General features: G+C 33.0%; 1 protein-coding gene across 5 annotated transcripts in view; it reads right to left on the minus strand.

Moving 5' to 3' along the window:
* Positions 1-25,544, minus strand: part of Spata6 (spermatogenesis associated 6) — a 149,715-nt gene that overhangs the window by 102,129 nt on the left and 22,042 nt on the right. For 4 of the 5 annotated variants that reach the window (XM_063236470.1, XM_063236468.1, XM_063236469.1 and 1 more), the window contains exons 2-4: positions 15,084-15,221; positions 13,814-13,862; positions 458-499 (exon numbers count right to left, since the gene is read on the minus strand). In XM_063236470.1, the coding sequence (XP_063092540.1) occupies positions 458-499; positions 13,814-13,862; positions 15,084-15,221 (229 nt within the window). Of the gene's footprint in view, positions 1-457; positions 500-11,866; positions 11,892-13,813; positions 13,863-15,083; positions 15,222-25,544 lie in introns of all 5 variants that reach the window. The other variant, XM_063236471.1, reaches the window with a different exon arrangement.

A 25,544-nucleotide genomic window follows, 5' to 3' on the forward strand; every position in this document is an offset into this window, starting at 1 on the left:
AATAAATTTCTTCTGCAATAACAGAAATCAATATAGGAAAACTAAACTCTATATTTAATAACCTAGGTGCTCTTGGAGTCTGTAACATCATCTATAAAAGAAAAGTTCTACTCTCCATTAATAATAGTCAACACATGAAAATGAAATAATTTCTTTATCAATAAAAATATACAGCTTTAGAAAAATCTCAAAAAGTTAAAAATCAATTTTCAACTCACAACATATCCTCAAATGATAACATGTTATTTCCACTGTTACACATCAAGCACCATTATCCCAATCTTTCCTTATCTATTATTTTGTTCTACTACAACTTTATACATAATATACTAATGGTAAAAACATAGATCAACATTGTTCTTAAATTGGAGAGAGGGAGAAAAGGTGAGGCTTCAGAAAAATATTTCATTGAAATGAATTCCCATATCAATCACTTTACCAGTTTTTAATACAGTACCTGGTGGAACTAGTTGTATCAATTCAAACATTGCTGTGTCATCTGAGAGTTTAAAGAAAAAAAATTTCTTAAGTAAATAAATTTATAATAAAAATAAGTTAAACTAAAAGCCAAAATAATCATTAAACTTAAGAATATGTATGCTTTTATCTAAGTAGACTATGTTAATTTTATAAATATAAATTATGTTCATTAGAGTGGTAAGTACAGTTAGGCCTATTATTGAAGTCCTTATACTTTTCACATGTGAAATATTTTATAAGAAATTTATAAAAATAAGAAAAATATATTATGTCTTTTTATCCATGAAATACACATAATTGCTTCTTTCTTTTAAATTCTACCATTTTCCACCAATGAAAGTCTCACTCATTCAATCTTTTACCTATACATTTAACCTATGAAGAAAGACTACATACCCCCTTTAAGTCATAACTTTGGACTGTAATGCAAAAAAAAAAGGTTAGGCGGGGCCTTTTATCTTAAGAACCTTGAATTCTACTAGGAATATTTTATTAAATGAATATTAAACAAATATTACCTAAAACATGAATATATAATTACAAACTACAAGTATAAAGAGGACATTGTAGATAGTGCTGTGAGATAATGTACCAATAAGACCTAATCCAGTTAGGCAGTCAGGATTTCTCTGAGAAAGCGCTTCTTAGTACCTGATGTACCGCATGAGTAAGTATTATAAACTGGGAGTCAGGGGGCTAAACAATTAGTTTCCCAAGCAGAAGGGCAAGCATATGCAAAGAATTTTAATACTATAGAGCAAAGTAATCTGAAAGATTGGGCAGTTCAAAAAATAAACCTCCTGTTATAATCAACTGCAAAAAGTAGACAACTTTAAAAAGTCTGCTTGAAAGCATGGGAGACCTAACAAAGCACTTTTAAAAAAAAGTGTACGTCTGAGACATTGTGTAAAAATAAAATTCGGAGATAGTGCCTGCCATTTGAGGCTGATTTTCCCTGCTGGTCTCACAATTTTGATAAAAGCAGCTAAGAGGTAAAAAGATAAGAAAAAGCTTTTGATCCATTCATAAAGTAGAGGAACAAAAACTGGAAAGATCTAGAAATAAGGAGCAATGGCCCAATTAATTGGTTGGATTGTAAAAGCACAGAAGAGAGACCTAATGTAAAGAATAAACCAAAAATAGATAGCCATCTTAGAATTAACAACCAAATTTGACAAATCCCAAATCCTGTTAGAATTAAGATAACCCCACAAATTGCTAATGTCCTCTACTAATCTACTGAAACAATTGTCAATTTTATCTAAAAAATAACTTTTTTTTTTGGTATCAGGGATCAAACTCACAACTGCACTTGGCGGCAGGCACTGAGCTAAAATCCCCAGCCCTTTTAGAATAACTTTAAGATAAAATTATTTTTAAAAAGTTTAGAGCCTAATATTCAAACATAAGTAAAAGGACATATAAGGAAATAGTCAGATTAAAATCCAAGATAAATGATGGGAAATTAAAGCAAAAAAACAGAAGATCTAGAAAATGGGAACTCAAAAATCTGCTTAATTTGACTTGCAGTTTGTAGTTTGGCACGTAAGGAAATTATATATCTTCATCTTACAAAGTAAAAGGCTAAATTAATCAAAGGAAAAGGAATATTTAGAACAACAGTATTATGGAATATACCTAAATGTTAATACCAGAGATCCACGAGGATAATAGGACACTACCCAAGATAAATGTTCAAAAGACCTACAAAGTTTAGAAGTTCAAAAATAAAAGAAAAACCCAAACCTACAAAAAAGCAAGCAAACCTACAAAAACACCAAATCTATAAAAAAGCAAGCATAAAAATTACATCTGACTTCTCAGAAACCATGCAAAAAACAGAGCAAAATATTTTAAAAATGGAAAGAAAACAAAATCAACCTAGAACGTTGTATCCTACAAAATTAGCTTTCAACACTGAAAAAGACATTCGCAAACAACAAAAAAAGAAAATTGAGGAAATTTGTTGCCAACAGACTTGCCTTTCAAGAAATATTGAAAGAAGTTTTTCAGAGGAAAATTATATACATCAGAAACTTGAATCTATAAAGAGTGAATAAGTGATGATAAAATGAAAATTCTTATTACTCTCTAACTGATCTAACAGATAACAGTTTCTCCAACTAGTAACAGCCACAGTGTATGCATTATGTATGTTTGTATGGGTTTATATACACATGAACTGAATAATAACAATAATCTAAAATATAGAAGGAAGTAGAATTATTTTAAAGATACTTATACTGTCCATGAAACTATGTAGCATTATTTGAAAGTGTATTTACGTTATTTGTAAATATATATATATATATTCTAAACTCAATGGCAACCATTAAAATAATAAAAAAAAATTGAAAAGGAACAAAAAACATACCTGGAATGCTAAGAAAGAAAGTTGAATCACATATAATGCTAAATTAAAACCACAAAGGCAGAAAAGAGAAACAAAACAGGAACAAAAACCATGAAAAAACAATAATAGACAGTAGATATTAATCAACTAGATGACAATGGTTAAATGTACTAGTTAAAAGAAATTGTGAGTGGATCAAAACAGAAGATCCAATTATGCACTATCTAAATAAATGCTAAATAAAATATAAGTAGGTAAAGATAAATTATACAATAATCTATTACCAAAAATGCTCTAATGAAGAATTTATGAAGACATTTTTCATAAAAAATAGGTGAAGAAGTTCAGAGATAAAACTGGAGAAAAACCAAAAAGCTACAATGTAGCAAAAAGTGAAGTGAATGATGCCTATGCAATAATAAATACGTGGTTTAACTACATGTTAAATTGGAAAACTGACATTATCTCCCTGTGTTAATTCCCAAACCCAGCAGCAGTTCTACTTCTACATGTACCCCCAACAACAGTGCATGCGCATGAGCAGTAATTATACACAGCAATATTATTCATGACAACAAAAAGCAGAAGTAACTTAATCATCCCTCAATAAGTTAAACATGCAACCCTCAATGCCCAAAAATAATACAATAAAATCAAGCATAGTCAAAAAATGAAATACTATACAGCATAAAGATGAATAAATACAGTTACAACAGATAAATTTCTAATCAAACGTATGTAAAAACAAAACAAAAGAGCACACGGTATGATTCAATTTATTTATTTTTAAAGTAGGCAAAATAAACTACAAAATAAGTCATTCAGATGAAAATTCTTTTGTTGAACAGGGAAGAAACAGAGGTTGGGAGGCAGTTAAAGGGTAGCTTTCTGGAGTTCTACAATATTCTGTTTTTTAAGCTAAGTTGTAGTTGCACAAGTGTCCACAGTGCGATTTCAATGAGTTACAGACATACTTGAGTTTTGAGAAACTTTCTATGCACATGTTAAGTTTGTATATCAAAAACTTGAAAAATTATTAATGTATGCTTACAGAGACAATAGGTTAAACATATCTATTAATCCGTAGTACCTTCTGAACTTTCACTAATGTAATAATAAAAAAGACTAAACACACACCAATTTATAACAAAATCAGAGTGAAACAATTTGAAAAGTGGTAACTGAGACAACAGGAGAAAGAGTACGCTCATAAATGGAAGCTTAGAAACAATTCACTTTGTAATGAGTAATCCTGTAGACTTATTAATATGGTGTGCTAGTTATGTATGGAAATAACAAACCAGTGGGCTACAATCCAGCAGAACACACAAACCCCTAGATTCTTCCTCACTTTACACTGTCAGAAAACTGTCTTTCTCAATGTCAAGGCAAATGACTAGAAATTTATTCTCTAAAGAAACATTGAGAAAAAAGAAGTTACTGGAATGAAAAGAATATGCATGGGTTATAAAACCACATAGATGAAAAGTTAGGACTACATACTCAGATTTTACTATAGCTTTGTCCTTTATAGGATTGTAAAACCAAAGACTGTCAAGCTTATAGCCTCTGGGAGCAAGATATAAATTATTTTCCTACTGAATATGACCAGCCCAAAAGAAAAAAAATTAAAGGATGATGACATTCTAATTTCCCAATAAAATGGTCACTCTACATTTAAAGTTCACATTGACAACCTCCACCCAAGAAGAATCCTTAAGACTTTGTGATTTCCAGCAGCAGGTACCTCTGGCACATAACTTCCCAAAGCATTTTTGTTCTCCATTCTTTAATATGAACACATCACCAACAATTTGAAGTACATTCTTATATGAAAGAAACAAAAGCACAAAACAGAAAAATACGAGCACAGACGAGAGCTAAAAGTGTCTCTGAATAATCCCCTGATAAAAGTACATACAATAAAATTATATAGAAATAGCCAAAACCTACAGATAAATATTTATGGTGAACCCTTTCCCATCCTCATCGTGATCCAGGGAGGTTTATAGTTATAATCCAATGGAGAAGTTATTGGAATTCTAGTGAAATAATTCCAATCTACCACTTCCAGTGCAACCCAGAGTGAGAATGAAGACCCCAAGACATATATACAGTTGTGGGGAGCCAAGGAGTCCTAAGTACAGCCAAAATGGCATTCACTGGAACAAAGGCCACGACTTAAGAGCCCAATCCAGGTTTCATTAATTCTCCATGAGGGGAGAGGCTTGGGGATGAGTGACAGAGTGGCGGGAAGTACATGACTGCCATGGCTACTGTCAGCTGCGCTAGATAGGAGATTTAAGATTACCTGTGCAATAAACAGAGGGCAAAAAATAAAGACAGCAATCTGCATTTAATAATTTGGAGTCAGTGCTTCAGTTCTGATGTGCAAACGAGGAGACAATATATCCCTACAAAGCCTAAAATAAGCCAGATAGAGACAAACCAGTAATAGTTACAAGATTTGTAGGGTTAATAGCATCTGTATAGAAGGAAAAAGATAAAAGTACAGGGCTTTTGAAAGGACCAGAAAATGATGTAGCTTGAATCTTAAACATCCTGCAATGACCATAAAAGAACTGTGCCCTGGGAGAGTGTTGGAATGGAATCTCTAAGAGGTGGGCCTCGTGTGAGGTCTTCGGGTTACTGGAGATGTGACCTTAAAAGGGACTGTGGGCCTGCACCTCTTCCTTTTTGTCTTCCTTTCACTTCCTGGCCATGAAATGAGTGGTTCTGTTCCACCACACACAGCTATTATAAGAGGCTGTCTCATGGCAAGTCCAAAAGCAAAAAGACTAACATTTTTCTTGGACTAGAACCTCAAACCTATGAGCCAAAATAAACTTCTTTGCTTTATTAGGCAATTATGACAAGTATTTGTGATAGTGATAAAAACTTTATGCATACAGAAAAGAATCCCTCAATAGTATGTATTCACTGGGAAACATAACAACCAATTTGAGAAAAACAGATAGATTGCCCATTACAATATCTGGTAACCCTTAAGGACTACAAAAACTGGTCAGGCATAATGGTATATATTTGTAATCCCAGTTACTTGAGAGGCTGAGATAAGAGGATTGTAAATTTGAAGCCAACCTGAGCATCTAAACTATAACCAGACTCAAAAAAAAAAAAAAAAAAAAAAAAAAAAAAAAAAAGCAGGACTAGAGCTCCATGTTAGGGCACTCCTACATTCAATCCCCACTACCACCAGAAACAGCTAGTGAACCTGAGCATCCATGGTTCTAGTGCAGAAACTAGGATAAACTGCAGTAAACAGAATAAAAATTACAAATAAAAAGTGAATTAGAAAAAAATGCTTTACAGAGTCAATATAATCCCTATTACATTAGTCAGTTTTTCATCACTGTGATTGAAATATCTAACATAAATAGCTTCAAGGACGAAATGCTTCAGAAGTTGTGGTCCACAGCTAGCTGCTTTCAAAAGTGGAAAGGCAGGGCAGAGGAAAGCTGCGTAACTCACAGCAGCCAAGAAGCAGAGAAACAGGAGCCAGAGAAGAAGGGGCTGAGGACAAGAAAACCCTTCCCGGCTACACTCCCAGGAAGCTACTTCCTTTCAATCGGGCCACCTCCTAAGGGCATCTTCCAACGATCAACCTCTGAATACATGAGTCTTTGGAGGACACTTTTGATCCAAATCGTAACACCTCTCAAATTTCAGAAATCAAAGAGAAATGTAAACAATACTATAGAACCTCAAAAAACCCCAAATAGCTAAAACTATATTTAAAACAAACAAATGAAGACAATTCACACTTGCTCACTTCAAAACTTACTGCAAAGCTACCAGAATGCAAACAGTGCAAGTCTAACATAAAGAATGATATGGTGGTCGAGTGATGTTTGACTTGATCAAAAGGAGATTGACACTATTTAATAAGGAAAAGACAGTCTTCAAAAAATAGTAGTAAAAGAACTGGATGCTCACATACAAATAAACATACTATTTACCAAAACTAATATAAAATGAATCAGACAAGCATAAAACCAAAAACAATAAAATTCATAGACAAAAATATAGCAAAAACACCTCACAATACTGGATTTGGCAATGAATTCTCAGATAGTACATGAAATGTATCAGTTACCAAAGAAAAAATTGGACAAATTATAGAGTTTATTATCAACAAAGAAAAAAAAGGGAGAATGGGATACAATATTTGTAAACCACACACTGGAAGAGAAATATCCAGAATATATAAAAATCTCCTGGAACTCAACAATAAAAAGCAAACTATCCAGTCAAAAATGATCATAGAACTTGAATAGACATTTCTCCAAAGAAAATAAGCAAAAAGATGCTCAACATCATTAATCTCCAGGAAAATGCAAATCAAAATTAAAATATGATACTACTTCACACCCATTGGAATGGCTACTAACATCTTCCAAAGATGAAAAAGAAAATTTTAAAAGAAAAGAACAGAAAATGGCAAGTGAAGAAGCAAAGAAATCAGAAACTTTGTGCAGTTAATGGGAATATAAAATGGTAAAGCTGCTAGGGAAAAACATTAGGCCAATACCTCAAAAAAATTAAAATAGAATTTTTAAATATTCTGAAAATTCTCATATATTCCAGTAATTCTACATCTAGAATATACACCAAAGAACTGAAAGTTTCGAAATTATTTGTATATCCCTATTTAGAGCAGCATTATTCACAATAGCTACAAGATGGCACCAACTCAAGTGAATCAGTGAGCAAAAATGATGTATACATAGAGCAAAATACTGTTTACCTTTAAAAAGGAAGGAAATTGTAACACGCTACAATATGAATCTAAACCTTGAGGATATTCTGCTATGTGAAATAATCCAGTCAAGAGGACAAATACCATGTGATTCCACTTACAAAAGACACTTCGCATAGTTGGACATAGAGACAGAAAGTAAATTGCAACAAATATTTAAAGATAAAACTATCAATTTTACATAAACTTACAGGAAATAGACAAACAGAGGCCATTTTTCAATTTGTTCTGTGAGGTCACTAATGCCTGGCTAACAAAGAAAGAATATAAAATTATAAAACTACAAGGCAATGTTCATCATAAATACAATCATCACCAACATATTAGCAAACTCCAGGAAAATATAAAAATATAAAAAAGGTTATACACCGTAATCAACTGGGATTTATTCCAGAAGTTGAAGGTCAGTTTAACACTGGAAAATCCATTAATAAACAATATTAATAAAATAAAAGGGAAAAATGCATGGTCATCTTGACACAGAAAAGACATCTGAGAAAACTTACACCAACTGATGATAAAAACACAATTAGCCAAAGAAAGATCTTTTCATCTTCTATTAGGTATAAAGGATCTTCTGATGAAGGGTATCTACAACAAAACGAAAGCTAACATCTTTTGTGGAACACCAATTACTTTCCCCCTAACATCACAACAATGCAAGAATATTTGCTTTCACTACTAGTGACCATTGTGCTACAGGCTTTATGCTGGTGATTGCAAATCTTTGAGAGCTTTCAGTGAATACAAACAGCCCACTGCAACATGTGTGCCATAGGTTCGCCAACACCTTCTGTAATGCTGTGAAATTACAGTAAAAAATTAAAGGTATAGAGGCTGGAAATTGAAAAGGAAAACTGCCATTTTTAGGCTACATTACAGTCAGCAAGACAGTACTTCTGACTAGGATAGACACAGGTGAATGGAACAGACTAGAGAGACCAGAAGTAAAGCCCTCACATGTTACAGTGAATTATTTTTCAGTAGACATAAAGATAACTCAGTGAGGAGAATGACAGTTTTTTCAACAAATGATACTAGGACAAATGAATACTCAACTACAGACAAATAAAAAAGAACCAGACTCTTATCTCATACCATATAAAAAAATTAACTCAAAATTATATCAAAGTTCTAAAACTATGAGATAAAACTATAAAATTTCTAGATGATAGGAAAATATTCCACAGATTAGACCAATGACAACAAGCTTTTCAGAGCTGTCAAAGATACACAATCAGCTGTGGCACCCATCCAGTAGGCTAGCCATCAACTGGCTTAGACAAATATTTCATAGATGTCACACCAAAAGTATAAACATAAGAGAAAAAAATTTAAATTACATTTCTTAATTTTTATTCTTCAAAAGACACCATTAAAAGAATTAAAAGATCAAAAATTGAGAGAAATATTTACAAATTAGGATATTCAGGATATTAAAAAAAAATACAAAGAAGACCCAATTCAAAATGGTTTATATAAACATTTCACAAGAAAAGAGACATGAATGCCTAAGTGCATAGAAAAATGATCAAAATCATTAGTTATTATTGAAATGTAAATTAAAATATAATGATACTTCTACACATCCACCTAAATTGCTATATTCCAACAGACTAACAATTTCAAGTCTTGGGATGATGCGAAGAAACAGAGACCTTCATGCACTGCAGACAGAAATGTAAAATGTTGCAGTAACTTTTTAAAATATATACAGTAACTTTTAAAAGTATGCTGACAGTTTCTTATAAATATAAACATACATATTACCATAAAATCCAGCACATGGTCACATATTCATATCAACATTATTCATAATAGCCAAAAACCATTCACAGTGCAAATATCTAATAAATGATCACCAGGGGGTAACAAGTTCCACACAATAGAATTCTGCTTAGCAATAAAAAGAAATGAATTACTGAAGGATGTAATAATATATATTATTCTCAATATCATTATTCTAAATGTAAGAATACAGAAATAAAAGACTTTATATAGCATTTATTCAAAATTTCCAAGAGTCAAAAACCTACAGAGATAAAACATATATCAGTTGTAGCTGGGGTGGACATATGAATAGACTATAAATACGCATCAGGAACTTTTTAGGATGAAAATATTCTAAATTGTTATTGATGAGGCTCATGGCCGTGTAATTTTCTCAAAATCATTTAACTACAGTTATGATGGGTAAATTTTATGGCATGTAAATTATAACTCTTTAGTGAGCAGCTTTAGTGCTCTTAAACTAAACAAGATAAAAGGAGGAGGTAGGGAAGCACTTGTCCAGTCTATTCTGCATTTTAGGGGAACCAAATTGCCAAGAAAAATATATTTTCCAAAAAAGTTCTATCTAATAAATACAAAAGAGTGACAATATTATAAAAATAATAATTTTATGACCACTAATGAAAAGATGTATCTCAGTGAATGCTACAGCTATTAAGGAAGGGCTGATAAGGAATTTATAATCAAGGAATCAGGTTAATGCCACCTGGAGACAGACAATCTTAGCATCTCCAAAGACAATCAGACATTTTGTGCTTCTTGATATGATGCAGTAAGTATACAGCACCAACTATCAAGAGTTCTCACTAAATAACAAAATGACTCAATTTAATCAAAATTCTAGGTTTAATTACCAGTTTACGTCACACAAGTGATAAGCAAACCAAAACTTTAAGGAAGTAATCAGTCAAATTGTTGATTTTTTCACAAAGTCTTAGAATTAAAAACCAAAAAAAGTTTTTTGCACTTCAAATGAAATCACCAAGAGTAAAATGAAAACCCACAGAATGGGAAAGAATTTTAGCCAGCCATCCCTCAGACAAAGAACTTAGATCTAGGACATAAAAAGAATTAAAAAACATCAGGTCCCTCAAATTCAAAAACCCTCTCCAAAAAAGGATATCTGAGATGAACACATATTTTGCAGATGAAGAAATACAAATGGCAAATAAATACATGAAGGCATGTCCAACATCACTGGTCATTTGAGAAATGCAAATTAAAACAACATTGAGATTCCATTTCATCCCAGAAAGAATGGCTGCATCAAGAAGTCAACAAAAAACAAATGTTGGCGGGGCTGTGGGGAAAAAGGAACTCTTCTCCACTGTTGGTGAGAGTGTAGACTGGTGCAGCTACTGTGGAAATCAGTATGGAGAGTCCTCAAAAAACTGTAATTAAGGAATTTCCATTCAATCCAGCTATTCCCCTTGTGGGTATTTTTCCAGCAAATTGAAAAGGTCATATCACAGTAATATATGTGCACCCACATTTACAGCAGTACAATTTATAACAGCTAAATCTTGGAAACCAAAAAAAATGCCCATCAACCACAGAATGGATGAAAACAGTGGAATAGTACTCAGCCATAAAAAGGATAATCTTGGGGCTTATATAGGTAAATGGAGGCACCTTGAGATAATGCTCATAAGTGAAATAAATCAGACTCACATTTGTAAATATCATTGTCTCTCTACTGTAAAAGATAATAAAAATTAAAAAATGAAACAGTAATAAGATATAAAACAACAGACACTAATAATGAAAGAAAAAGAAAGTATTCAAAAGGAAAGAACTGGGATAGGGAAAAGAATAAATGGAGGAAAAGAAAAGATTATATGCATGTACGTATACACATGTGACTATGTATGTATATGCACACAAGATAGATAACTAAACCACTAATCTTTGTTAGTTCATCAAAAAGAACAGTTTGTGCTGTCATGGTTTGATCATTTTTTATGCCTGGATCTTGTAACCTGAACGATTTCTATTATAACAATATGCAATATATTAACTAGTGTCAATTTCTTTATTTTTGAAATTCTGTATTATTTCTATCTTTTTTACATTTTGCTTTTATAAAATAAAAAAATATTTAAAACACAAGAAAATGGAGGATGGTATAATAGAAAAAAAGAGACTAAAGTGATAAATAACTAAATATATAGGCCTCACCTTTGACTGGATCCTTTGCTTGGTTTTGGTTTTTTTGTTGTTGTTTTGTTTTGTTTGTAATTGGAGCATGTTAACTACACTGAGTGTGTGGTTTATACTGTGACATAGTCAAACATGCATATAACATACTTTGATCCTATCTACTCCAATTCCCCTCTCATCCTACCACTGAGCCTCTTCTCTAATAGTCTGCTTCCACTCTCATAGTGCCTTTTTTATTTTAGATTTCACATACGGGAGAAAATACAATACTTGTCTTCCTGAATCTGCCTTATTTCACTTACCATGATGGTCTTCAGTTCCTTGATCCTTGAAATTAATTGTAAAAAGATATTTTTCAGACAACTGGAGAACTCTGAGTAATAACAGTAATAACTAAGTATTTGATTTTATTAAGGAATTAATAATTTTGTTACCTGTGAAACAAAAGTAGCAGTTATCATAGTTATGAAAATCCTACGTCTTAAAGATATTGACAGTGAAATGACATAATGTATAAAATTTTCCCAAAAATTTTTAAAGGCCAAGTGAACATATAATGAGATGAACAAAATGTAAGAATTTATTGAAGCTAGGTGACAGCTATATAGGCTTTATTATTTCAATTCTTCCAATTTTAATGACTGTTATTTTAGATATCAGAATAAATTAGGGAACAAAGAAAGATTGTTAAACAGCAAAAGAAAAAAGAACTGAAAGTTCAAAGCAAGTCTGGGGACAAGAACTGAAGTATAAGTTATCAGAGGATAAGTAATACACGAAGCGAAGTACGTAGTATTTTTTAAGCAGATAGCAAAAGTAAAGGAAAAAGTGATCCACTGAAGGTCTATGTCACAGGTAGCTAGCATGTCTGAGAACCTGGGTTGATCCTTAGCATAAAAGAAATGGTGAAAATGATGAATTTCAGAAGAATATGCAAAAGTGCAACTGTGGATGAGTATAGAGACCCAAAAGAGAAATTGAAATAGAATATCAAAGAAGAAAACTTCCAATGAATAGCCACTAAGTATTCTTATAGCCCTAAAATTGCAAAGCAAATAGGAAGAAAAGCATTATTTTTAACAGAAGAATCTCAAAATGAATCAACTTACTATTATTTTTCTAAGATATGTAATTTTTCAGATAATGAACAGAATGTCTAGGAACTCTGAAACTCTGCACCCACTGCACCGAAGTATCACGTAGCTAATCATCCACAGTAGAAAATACACGTACTTAGAACATCTCTAAAATAAGAAGACACACATGCCAAGTTTTCCTAGAGAGGTCCCTAAACCGTAATTCCATGAAGATACACAATTTCCTCCCTATACTCAGATCCTCGCACGCTGCCAGGTTCCCTTTTTTTTCTGTATTTCTACAGTTCCAGTGGAGTGAACAGTGGGGTTAGTGTGAAGGGGACAGCTGCTGATGAAGATGGCCACTGCTGTTTCCCTTCTGGACCACAGTTATACATTAGACCAATCCTGTGACCTTTATTATAAAGACGAATCCCCAACTTTCCAAGAATAAATTTTTACATAGCTGTTCTCACAAGTAGTTGTACTGTTTTCTATTCCTAGTACTCTACTTTGAATAGTGTACTTGAATCCATGACTTGAATAATAATAATTTAACACAATGAATGTAATAAAAAATGCAAAGGCACATACATTTTAACTACCATCATTCTGATCTTTTATTGTTCACCTCCTTGATTTGCATTTCACTGAGCTTAAAGATGTTTACTGCACAAGGTTCTACCCAACAATAAAGCTCTATCCATGTATTGCAAATAATTCATTCCACTTTGACTAATAAAAAGTTCAGACAATTCTTCCTTTCTTTTCCATAGAAAACAAAATATAAAGAGGAGTAAGTCTTAGCCATTGTGTAGCAAATAAATTTATTAATTATAGGCATATTCTTAAATCTAAAGAAGTGTAGCTCAAGATTTTTGAAAATAAATCGACCTTTTTAAGATTTTCTTTAATCCAAGAGGAGTAAAGAATGTACTGATATAAATTCTAAAATATCTTAGGATCAAAAATTTAAAAGTTACTTATCCTAATATTATCTGGACATTATCTGACACCTATATCTTGCACTCTGATTAATTACTATGAAGATAACAATGTAAAATGTATTAATTATTGTTACACTCCCATTAGCCTGATTTGAAACTATTTTATCTCTATTCCTCTTCTCTTTAAAATAATAATGAAAAAAAAGAAAAGAAATTAAAAACTTACATTCCAGTTGTGCAACCACATCTCCAGGATCTACTGCTTCAGGGAACACCTACAGTATGAGCAGATAGGGTAAATCAGGATGGGGAAGATAGGGATACACAAGCCAATTTTTGTCTTTTCCCTCTTCATTACAAAATACCACTTCTTTCCCAACTACAAAAACCTTTGACATCAGTGAGAACTTTCAATTCCTTTGTGTTAGCCATGATTACTACGAGTTTATAAATAAATGTTATAGCTGGCTCTGCCTCCCTCTCAAACTTCATCTGCTAGCACTCTTCCCTCTGTTATCAAGATCGTATCAGCTTTCTTGATGTTCCTCCAGCTTATTTTCAACAAAAGTCTTTATGTTGGCTAAGAATGGCTTTCCTTTAGACCAACGATGATGAACCTTTTAGAGACGAACTGTCAAACTGTAACCCCAAATCCACTTAATTATGGCAAAGCACCAACACTGAAATTAAACTTAAATAATGAGGCTTTAGTTTAGAAAAAATAACACAATTAACTTTTTTTGTCTTAAAGAAAAACAACACAAATGCTATAGGTTCACCACCACTTCTTTAGACCTTTGAGTAACTGACATAATCTCATAAATTAGGCCCAGTTTCAATGTGTCTCTGACCACTCTTTATAACAGATAATCCCTTTTATCCCTTATTTTTTTCATGCATTCATTAATCTCCAAAGGGGGGGAATTTGCCTAGTTCACCACCTATCCTCAAGGCCCAGGACAGCCTTGGGAGAGCAGTTGCTGGGTTACTATTTATGCAGAGAAGTCTTCCTCCACACGGGAGAGAGGGAGGGGAAAGAAAGGGAAGAATGGAAAGAGAAGGAAAGAAGAAAGAGAAGGAAGAAGGAAAGGAAAAATACAACTGGTAATTACCAAAAGCAATAGCTTTAGGGAAAACAAAGAAAAGAGACTTAAAGAAATATGAGACAGTCATAAGCAAAACATTTCAAATTTTTACCTATCATGAATTTTGTCTTTTTGTGAAAATTAGTATTCAGAATTCAAAGGCAATAAGTATTACTACATAAAGCTCACTAAGACAATTTTTAAAATAGCTAATCCATCAAGGATAAAAACTCAACTGTTTTCTGATAACGTATTTTATATGCATTTTCAAACTTCTAGATTTAAGATGCAACTTTATGTTTTAATTAAATCAAAGTAGAGAACGATAATAATTTGTGTCACAGGGTTTCATTAAAATATGAGAATCAGTGTGACTTTGTTTTTCATACTTTATCTGATATTTGAACAGACCTTTTCAAACACCATTCTGGCATTGAAGACTAGTGGAAAAGTGGCTGGGACACATTGTGTCTTCTTATATTGGCCAAACACACAGATGCTAAGATAGATGTCCTCCTTGTCTTTCAGCACCACTCCTGGACAAGTTACCTAAAAGAAATTAAATAAATAGATATAATTGCTTTATATATTCTCTAAATTATCTTACTAAAATGACTTATCATATGTTACATAAAACAGTAATCTGATAACCTAATAAAAAAACTCAAAAATAAAAGATATTGTAGTTTAAAGAGTCAAATGAAATGCCTTTATAAGTTTCCATCCCTCTGAGAAATTTTCCATTTGGTTATTCGTGCCCCATATGAAACTCCAAACACTGGCTCTTGGAACAGACACAAATGGTTTAAACAGTCAGCCTAAGGCTCCCACTTTATAGTGAATGCTGACATAAAGTTATTCAATGTTATATAATCACAAAAGATTAACACTCAGCAAAAATAAAACAGTATAATAGAGGACAAAAAAATGCTGATAAAAGCACAAATCTGATCTTAGTTACCTGAAGTAGCAATCTATAAGTACCCTCATCAAAAGCAGTATGTTAACACTTCAAGGATTGTGAACCAGAAGACAGTGAATTGGGCTAAAGCCCAATGAAGTAATTCTAAATTTTAAATTATATTTAATTACTATTATAATTTTGAGATGATATTATTTTTTAGTTCTTAAACTTGGTCTTAAACTTGCTATGATCTTAAACTTGCTATGTAGCCCCAGATGGCCTCAAACCCACCACAATCCTCCAGCCTCAGCTCCCTGAGTGTTGTGATTATAGGCATGTACCACTGTGCCTGACTTCTCCTTATAATTACTTATGTAATACTGTAATACTTAAGTAATTATTAATATTATATAATACTTAAGTATTACTGAAAATACTTTCAGAAAATACAGAGTTTCTAAATAATACACAGTACAATTTCTCTCTCTGCCATATTCAGTTACTAACAATCAACTATATCCTTAACAGGATATTACAAGTTCCATAAGTTTTGAGTCCAATATAACAACATTACCAACAACTCAAAACCTAGTAGTATATCCAATGAGTATTTTTATTGTTCCTTGAACATACATACTACTCTCTTAACCCAAATTCTTCTATTATATATATAATACAATGTAGTACAATAAACTGTAGGGAGTAAAATCTCCTTATTTTATTCCACCTCTTCATTTACATCTAATTCTCACTGAAATTCACATTAATTGCTACCACTTACATGAAACTTCACTTACTATCATTATTTATTTCAATCTAATTCAAAAGTTTATTATAAACTTATACACAAATAAATATATCTTAAATTCCAACAATATTTTGTAGATTTCTTAAAGTTATTATCTACATACATTATAAGAAGGGGATATATCACACTCCTTTGAGGATAATTTCCCTAAAGACCAAAATTTTATTTTCCTCATCATATGCATCCAAAGAAATGGACTTTCAGTATTAAGAAGCTGCAAGATGATCTAGTTCAGCTTAAGATATTTTATATATGACAATAAAGTGTCAAAAAATGTGGATGATCTACAACGACTAACTGAAGGTCACAAACTAAGTCAGAAGATTAGGTTAATACAAAGAGGTTAGGGGTTTGTCAATACTAGCTACTATATTATTAATTTAAAAACTATATTGACTGCCATCTTAACATAGATTATTGCACTGAATACACATGACCAAACTTCATTGTCCCTTGTACCCAGGGGCTATGCTGGTTTTGTGCAGCTACACTGACTCTGCTTCCCCCTTACTCGACTTTTACTTTTGACCTAATATATGCTCAAGAGTTTCAGCAATTTTCATTATGTTGCCTTAATTTCTTATCCCACCCTACTAAAAACAGAACTGTCATCAATCCTTGGTAAATCTGTGCTGTTCAACACAATAGCTGCTAGTCCTACAGATGTGGCTAGTCCAGCTTGGGATGTACTACAAGCATAAAACACACACAGGGTTTTGAAGACTTAGTATAAACTACATGTAAGATATCTTAATAACCTATTAATTATACACTAAAAGGGTAATATTTTGAATGTTTTGATTAAATATATTATTAGATTAATCTACTATTGTTTCCTATTTAGCTAACAGAAAATTTAAAATTATAACCTCAGCTCAAGCTTGAGGCTCACATTATATTTCTATGGAACAGTACTTCTCAAATTGCCCTGAAGAGAACTGCTTAGTCTCTTTCCAATTTGGAGAATATGTAAGATTTTTTTTCTCATGTACAATATTGAAAATTCTACCTTTTTAAAAAGAACATCCAACAGTTTTCCAAAAGGGAACCATGAAAAGGAAGGCAAAATAAAATCATAAGCAACAAACAGAAAATAATAATTAACGCGGTTGTTCTACACCACATATTCTTAGAAATTCAAGAGAACATAAACAGTTTAGGACTATGCTTTTTTCCAGAAATGAGCTGTGAAAGCTGTAATCTCTCACCTGTGATTGATTTTGAAGTTCTGAGAAAGTTTAAAGTGAAGGTTAAAGCTAGGTTGTAAACTGTTGCCAATGTGTAGAAAGTATGCCCCAACATGCACATAGAGATCCTCAGTAAAAGCTAAAAGATTTACTGGTTCAAGCAATTTAAGAAAGTTAAGTCCAGGCCAGGGATTTAATTCAGTGGCACACGTGCCTGCCTGGCAAGCATAAGGTCATGAGTTCAACCCCCATTGCAAAAAAATCATTAGTAAACCATAAAGCCAACTGAGAAAAGATTTCACTCGATGGCAGATACGACAAATAATAAACTCATACAATTAAGTTTACTAATGCAGCTAAATAAATAAAAACTAACAATGACAATATCAGACAATAATAAACCTGAAATGTAAGAGGAGCTCACTTATAAAACTCTGTATCTCCTTTAAAATACTTAAGTTTTCAATACAAACTACAACATGCAAAAGAATAACAAACATGGTCCAAAAACAGAGAGAAAAAGAAAAAGCAATTATAGAATCTGTCCCTGAGAAAAACTATAAATACAGGGCTGGGGAATTAGCTCAGTGGTAGAATGCTTGCCTGGCAAGCCGGAAGCCCTGGGTTCAGTCCTTAGCACCAAAAACAAAAACAAAAAACCCACAGAAGTAAGGCTTATTAAATAATGACCTTAAGTATATCTACAAGTATGTTTAATGAATAGTGGAGATCTAGTCTAAGGAGTTTAATTTCACATGTCAATACTGTCTCAGAAGCAGAAGGTATCAATAATGAGACAGAAATTACATACAAAAAAAAAAAAACGGACAAACTCTTCAGTTGAAAAGTACCAAACTAAAATGAAAAATAAACTAGAGAAGAGCAGATATATGGCAACGGAAGGAATAAATGAAACCAAAACATATCAAGTATAATAATCTAGTAAGAAGAACAAAAAGGAAAAAAGGATTAAAACAAAATCAGTCTGGAAGGCTTGTCCAGCATACTGCACCTAGCTGGGAAGCATCACTGTGCTACTCACAGCCAGGTAAGGGCCCTCCCAGCAACTTAAAGCAAACAGGGCGCCTTGGTGCACCTGCTGAAGACCTGCCCAGCATACTCCACCTAGCTGGGGAGCCTAGGTATGCTGCAGGAGCTGGGGTAGGGCCCTGCCCGGCGATGCTAAGCAACTGAGGAGACTCTGTGTACTGTTTTGGGCATGCTGAACATTTCGTGACCTTACTCCACCCATCCAGGAACCTCCAAGAGCTGCTTGGGACCAGGTAAGGACTGTCTAATGACTCCTACTCAGCTGAGGAGACCCCTTCAGTACAGTCATCATCCACCCAGGAAACAACTGGGGCTTTGCATTCAGTTGCCCCAGGGAATACAGGAAAATGACAAAATGAAAGAGCAAAGTGAAATCTCAAACCTCCAACCAATCCTAAACAAGTTTGGAGACATGCATATAGAAGTGAGTGTAACTCACACACCTGAAATTTCTGAAATCATAGCAATTGAAGTAAAGAAACAACTCGATCAATCTGTAAAAGAAATCAGAAATAATCTCCCACATAAAACAAGAAATGATAAATGTAATGAAAGAAATGATGAACATATCTAATGAAGACATACTTTAAAAAATAGAGGAGTACTGGAAATGATGGAGCCTTGAATGAACAAGATAAGAAAAAATTACAATTCATGAAACAGACTCAAAGATATCCAAGAAATTAAAATTTCCATCGAAAGCTGACAAAAAGGCTTGAACAAATGTGAAGACAGACTTTCAGACCTCTAAGACAACATTGCAGTTAGTGAACAGAAAAAGAAAACTTCTGAAAATAATACGGAATCAGGAAATAACAATTCAACAGTTGCAAGACAATGCAAAGAAAAACGATCAATAAGATTGATCGTTGTCAATGAAAAGGTGATGGCACAAATGATACAAAAACACTATTTGCGGGGGCTGGGGATTTAGCTCAGTGGCATAAGCGCCTGTCTTGCAAGCAGGCAGTCGTGAGTTCGATCCCTGGTACCGATAAAAACGAAAAAGACAAAAAAAAAAAAAAAACACTATTTGCAGCAGTAATAGCAGAAAATTTCCTAAACATGCGAAAAGAAACAGACATGCAATTAAGTAAAGCATATAGAACTCTAATTAGCCATAACCAAAATAAATCTAACCCAAAATATCATAATCAACATCCCAGAAATTCATCGTAAGAAAAGAATATTAAAAGCTATTGCAGAAAAGAAACAAATCACCTATAAAGGAAAGCCCATCAAACTCATAGCAGACTTCTCAACACAATCAAGTCAAGAAGAGCATGGAGTGAAGATTTATAAATCCTAACAGAAAACAGCTTCCAACCCAGATTGAAGTACCTGTAAACTTATCCTTCAAAATTAATGGAGAAATAAGATACTTACACCAACCAAACCAACCATACAAAGAGTACTGAAAGATATTCTAGATAGACATAAAAAGAGTACGATTTCAAGAACACAAACAAAAAACACCTTTCAGGCAAGGCAAACAATTAAACAGAAGAGAAAGATAAAGAACCAACAGCAGAAAGATAACATGACAAAATTAAGCCAATATAAATCGGTTATAACTTAATGTAAATGGCTGTAATTTACCAATTAAAAGAAATAGACTGGCAAAATGGATCTAGAAACAACATCCAACCATATGCTATATACAAGAAACCCATCTAACCTAAAAGGGAATTCATAGACTGAAATTCAAAGGATGGAAAACAACACTTCATGCAATAAGAACCCAAAACAACTCATGGGTAGCTATTCTGTATACATACAATGTGAACTTCAAACCAAGAATGATCAAAAGAGATAAAGAAGGGCACTATGTACTACTTAGGAAAAAACTTCAAGAGGACTATCTAACAATCTTAAATATATACACACTAAATTTGGGAGCACCCAGCTATATAAAACAAATATTAATAGACATTAAAAATCAAATAAGTAATAACAAATTATAATAGGGGACCTTAATACCCTATTGACACAGATAGATCAACTGGACACAAAACCAGCAAAGAGGTAACAAAACTGAATCAAACTTGTGAACAAATGGACTTAGAAGATATAAAGAGAGTATTCCACCTAACAACATCAGAATACACATTCTTCTCAGATTTGCAGATGACATTCTCTAAAATAGACCATATACTAGCCCATAGAACATGTTTAAGTATATGCAAAAGAATCAAAACTATCCCATGCATATTATCTGATTATAGTGCCATGAAACTGGAAATTAATGACAAAAAAACTGCAAAAACCCCACAAACACATGGAAATTAAATAATACACTTTTGAATAATCAGTGAGTTACAAAAGAAATTAAAGAATACATTAAACAATATCTACAAGCAAATGAAAATGCAAATACTACTTACCAGAACCTGTGGGATGCAATGCAAGCAGTCCTCAGAAGAAAATTTATTGCAGTGAATTTCCACATCAGGAAAACAGAATGACCATAAATAACCTAATGCTACACCACAAACATCTAGAAAAAGAAGAGCAGGTCAAGCCCAAAGCCAAAAGAAGGGAGGAAATTATAAAGATCAGAGCAGAAATTAACATAATTGAGACTAAGAAAACAACATACAGAATTAACAAATCAAAGAGTTAGTTCTTTGAAGGAATAAATAAAATTGATAAGCCCCTGGCCAAGCTTATTTTTAAAACAGGAAAAAAAAATGTCTCAAATCCACGCAATTAAGGAATGAAAAGGGTGAAATCACTACAGACCCTGTGGGGGAAAAAAATCATCAGTACCTACTTTGAAAACTTTTACTCTCATAGGTGCCATAACACAGAAGACATGGGCAGATTCCTAGAATCATGTGAATTACAAAAGCTGAATCAAGAAGATCAAAAACTACTAAATAACTCAATTTCCATTTATGAAATTGAAAATGTAATTAGAACCTTACCAACAAAGAAAAGTCAAGATCCTGATGGATGCACTGCTGCATTCTACAAGAAGGAAGACTTAAATTAATGTCAACACTCCTCAAACTCTTCAATGAAATTGAAAGGGAAGCAATTCTCCCTAACTCATTCCTGGAAGCAAATATTGCCCTACTACCAAAACTAAAGAAGGACCCAACCAAAAAGAAAATTACAGGTCAATCTCCCTAATGAACATAGATGCAAAAATCCTCAATAAAATACTGACTTAACAGAATGAGCAAATCATCAAGGAGACTATACACCACTAGCAAGTGGAATTCATCCAAGGAATGCAGAGATGGGTCAACATATGCAAATCAATAAATGTAATACATCACATCAGTACAGCCAAAGACAAGAATCACATGAGCATCTCAAATGATGCAGAGAGCTTTTATAAAATCTGACACTCATTCATGATAAAAACTGTACAGAAAATCAAAACAGACGGTCTTTACCTCAATCTGATAAAAGCCATCTATGACAAACCAATAGCGAGCATTATACTAAATGGTCAAAAACTGAAAGCTTTGACTCTAACATATGGTTATCCACTATCACCACTCCTATTCAATATAGTTCTGGAAACATTAGCCAGAGCAATTAGCCAAGAGACAAAAATAAAAGGAATAAGGACAGCGAAGGAAGAAGCTAAATTATCATTATTTGAAGATGACATGATTCTCTACATAGAAGACCCCCAAAACTCCACTGAAAGACTTCTAGATCTAATAACTGAATTGAGTAATGTAGCTGGATACAAAGTCAACACTCAAAAGTCAGTAGCATTCCTATACACACACAAGAAATTCATTGAGAAAGAAAATAGGGAATCCACACTCTTCACAATAGTACCCCCCAAAAATAAAATACTACTGTCCAGTGAAAAATTACAGTACTATGAAAAAAGAAATTGAAGAGGATCTCAGAAAATGGAAAGACATTCTTATTCATAGGAAAGAAAAACAAACACTGTAAAAATGGTCATTCTCCTAAAATTGTTATACATATTTAATCAAGTTGTTTCACATATCCAATCAAAATATCATTAATATACCTCAAAGATCTTGAGAAATTGTTCCTAAAATTCATCGGAACCAGAAGAGACCTAGAATTACAAAGGCAATTTGGGGCAACAAAGGCAGGGCAGGAGGCTAACAATCTCTGACTTAAAGTTATACTACAAAGCTACTGTGATAAAATCAACATAGTATTGTAACAGAAACAGACTTGAAGATCAATAGAATAGATAAGATATAGCCACAACTCGAAATACCTTATCTTTGACAAAGGTGCCAAAATATTCACTGGAAGAAAGATAGCCTTCCTAATAAATGGTGCTGGAAAAACTGGCTTTCCAAAAGCTGAAAATTACAATTTATCCCATGCCTAACACCATGTACTAAAGTCAAAATGGAGCAAAGATCTAAATATTAAAACAGAAACACCAAAAATAAAGTAGGAAGATAAAGTAGATAGAAATCTTGAAGACACAGGGGTAGGGAGAGAGTTCATGAACAAAAATCAAACCACGTGGGAAGTACTTCCCAGGATCAACAAATGGGATCTCATCTTATTAAACAATTTTTGCATGTTAAAAGAAATTTCCAACAGAGTGAAAAGAAAATCCACAAACAGAAAAATATCTTAGTCAACTGTCCCTCAGACAAAGAACTGCTATCGAGAACATACAAAGAATTAAAAAGAAACCTCAGGCCACCAAAATTCAAAGACTCAGTACAAAAATGGGCATCTGAGATAAACATGCACTTCTCAGATGAAGAAATATAAATGGCAAATAAATATACAAAAAAAACGTTCAGCATTATTGGTCACTAGAGAAATGCAAATTAAAACCACACTGAGATTCCATCTCTCTCCAGAAAGAACGGCATCATTAGCTTTACATAAGATAGCTAAGATGATTATACTACTAATTCTATTAGTTTTTAGAACAGAATACTTAATACTCGTGCAATTAGATCAATTTTCCATATATCTCATAACCTAAGCAACTCTTTTGAAGATAACTATACAAAATAACAACTATTGTTAAATTCCTATCATCTTGTTTTGAAAGCCTATATTATTACTGCTTTGGGGTTTTTGTTGTTTGTTTGTCTCTTTTTTTTTCTTTTTTTTTTGGTCCTAGGGATCAAACTCATGGCCTTGTGTTTGCCATGCAGGCACTTATACCACTGAGCTAAATCCCTGACCCTTTTTCTTGTCTTTTTTGTTTGTTTATTTTTGTTTTTTTTCCCCTCTTTAAAATTAAAAAAAAAAAAAAAAGACAAAAATCAGTCTAACCAGTGAGACATCATCAAACACAGCAAAACAACTACAATGTGAGCCTCAGATGGAGAGAAGAAAGGGTCAGAAAAAAAAAAATATTTCAAAAAATAATGGAGAACCAGACAGGGTGGCATACGTCAGTAATCTAAGCACTTGTGAGGCTGAGACAGGAGGATTGATATGAGTTTGAGGCCAGCCTGACTACTTAGTGAGTTCCAAGTCAGTCTGAACTACATAGCAAGACACTACCTCAACCGCCTTCAATAAGAAATAATGGATGAAAACTTCTGAAATTTAAATAAAAGCAATCAATATATCAAATAAGTTCAAGATACTCTAAGTTACAAATAACATAGTCAAATTTGTAGTAAAAGAAATTCAAAGAAGTTCTCAGGGAGAGAGAATTCTGAAAGTAAAAGAGAAAAGAGGTCTGTCAGGTACTAGTAATCCTCGCCAAGACTGAACACGGAACCAGAAAGAAGTGAGATAACTCATCTGAACAAAGAAAGCTTTCAAACAGTAATTCAATACCCAGAATTTTTTCTTCAAAAAGGAAGCAAAATTAAAAGCTTGTCAGATAAACAAAACCTAAAGGCTAAGGGTGTGGTTTTAGGTACAGAGCCACCTCAACAGGCAGAAACCGTGTTCCATACTCAGCATTGAAAAAGAGAGAGAGAGAGAGAGAGAGAGAGAGAGAGAGAGAGAGAGAGAGAGATAATTAGCTTAACTTCACCATACTGCTAAAGAAAATCATTCAGGTTGATATGAAAAGATACTAGACATAAAAAATAAGTATCACCAGTAAATGATTATATTAGGTTGAATATAAAAAGTTTTTATTTCTATCTTACATTAAAAAATAACAAAAGGCAACAAGTATAAAACCATGATGATGGGATTTTAGGTATAAAGATTTATTTATATGAGAATAATACTATAAAAAGGGGATAAGAATAAAATAGAAGCAAAGCTTTTCTGCACTACTAAAATTAAATTTATATTAATTGATAGTAATTATTAAAGCTAAATATTAATTATAAACTTCAGGACAACCACTAAAAAAAACTTCAAAACTGCAAGAAAAGAAACAAAATAGTACAACAGAAAAGAAAAGCTGTAATGGAGGAATACTGAACAAAACAGACTGAAGACATATAGAAAACAAATAGCAAAATGACACACTCCTTATGTATGATTATACCTGTATTTTCTTTCAACTCTGTTCCTCTACAGAACCCCAACTAAAATAGATGTTGAACCCAGAGTGGTGATGCACGTCTGTAATCCCAGCACTCGGGAGGCTGAGGCAGGAGGATAGCAGCAAGTTCGAGGCCAGCCTGGGCTACGTAGTGAGGCTAAGCCAGCCTGAACTACATAGTGAGACCCTGTCTCAAAAAACAAAAACAAACCAAAATTGATTTTCGTAGTGAAAAACAATAATAAGGATGAATTTCTCTAATCAATTAGTGATTCCTAAAGTTGGCTCTTAAATTTGAGACCTAAAGTTGCCACGATCTCTCCTTCTGATTTTTTAGAGAATACAAATAGCCCATGGTATGAACTGTTGAAAATGATAAAGAATGTAGACCCACCTGATTATCCTAATTCACTACTTATGAAATGTGAGGAATTTAGTGTCTCTACTCTTAGTATTTCTTAACATGTTTGAAAGACATGGACTGCTA

The sequence above is a fragment of the Cavia porcellus genome, unplaced genomic scaffold, assembly GCF_034190915.1.
Source record: "Cavia porcellus strain 051 isolate PalLab524CR breed Dunkin Hartley unplaced genomic scaffold, mCavPor4.1 scaffold_25, whole genome shotgun sequence".
NCBI lineage: Eukaryota > Metazoa > Chordata > Mammalia > Rodentia > Caviidae > Cavia > Cavia porcellus.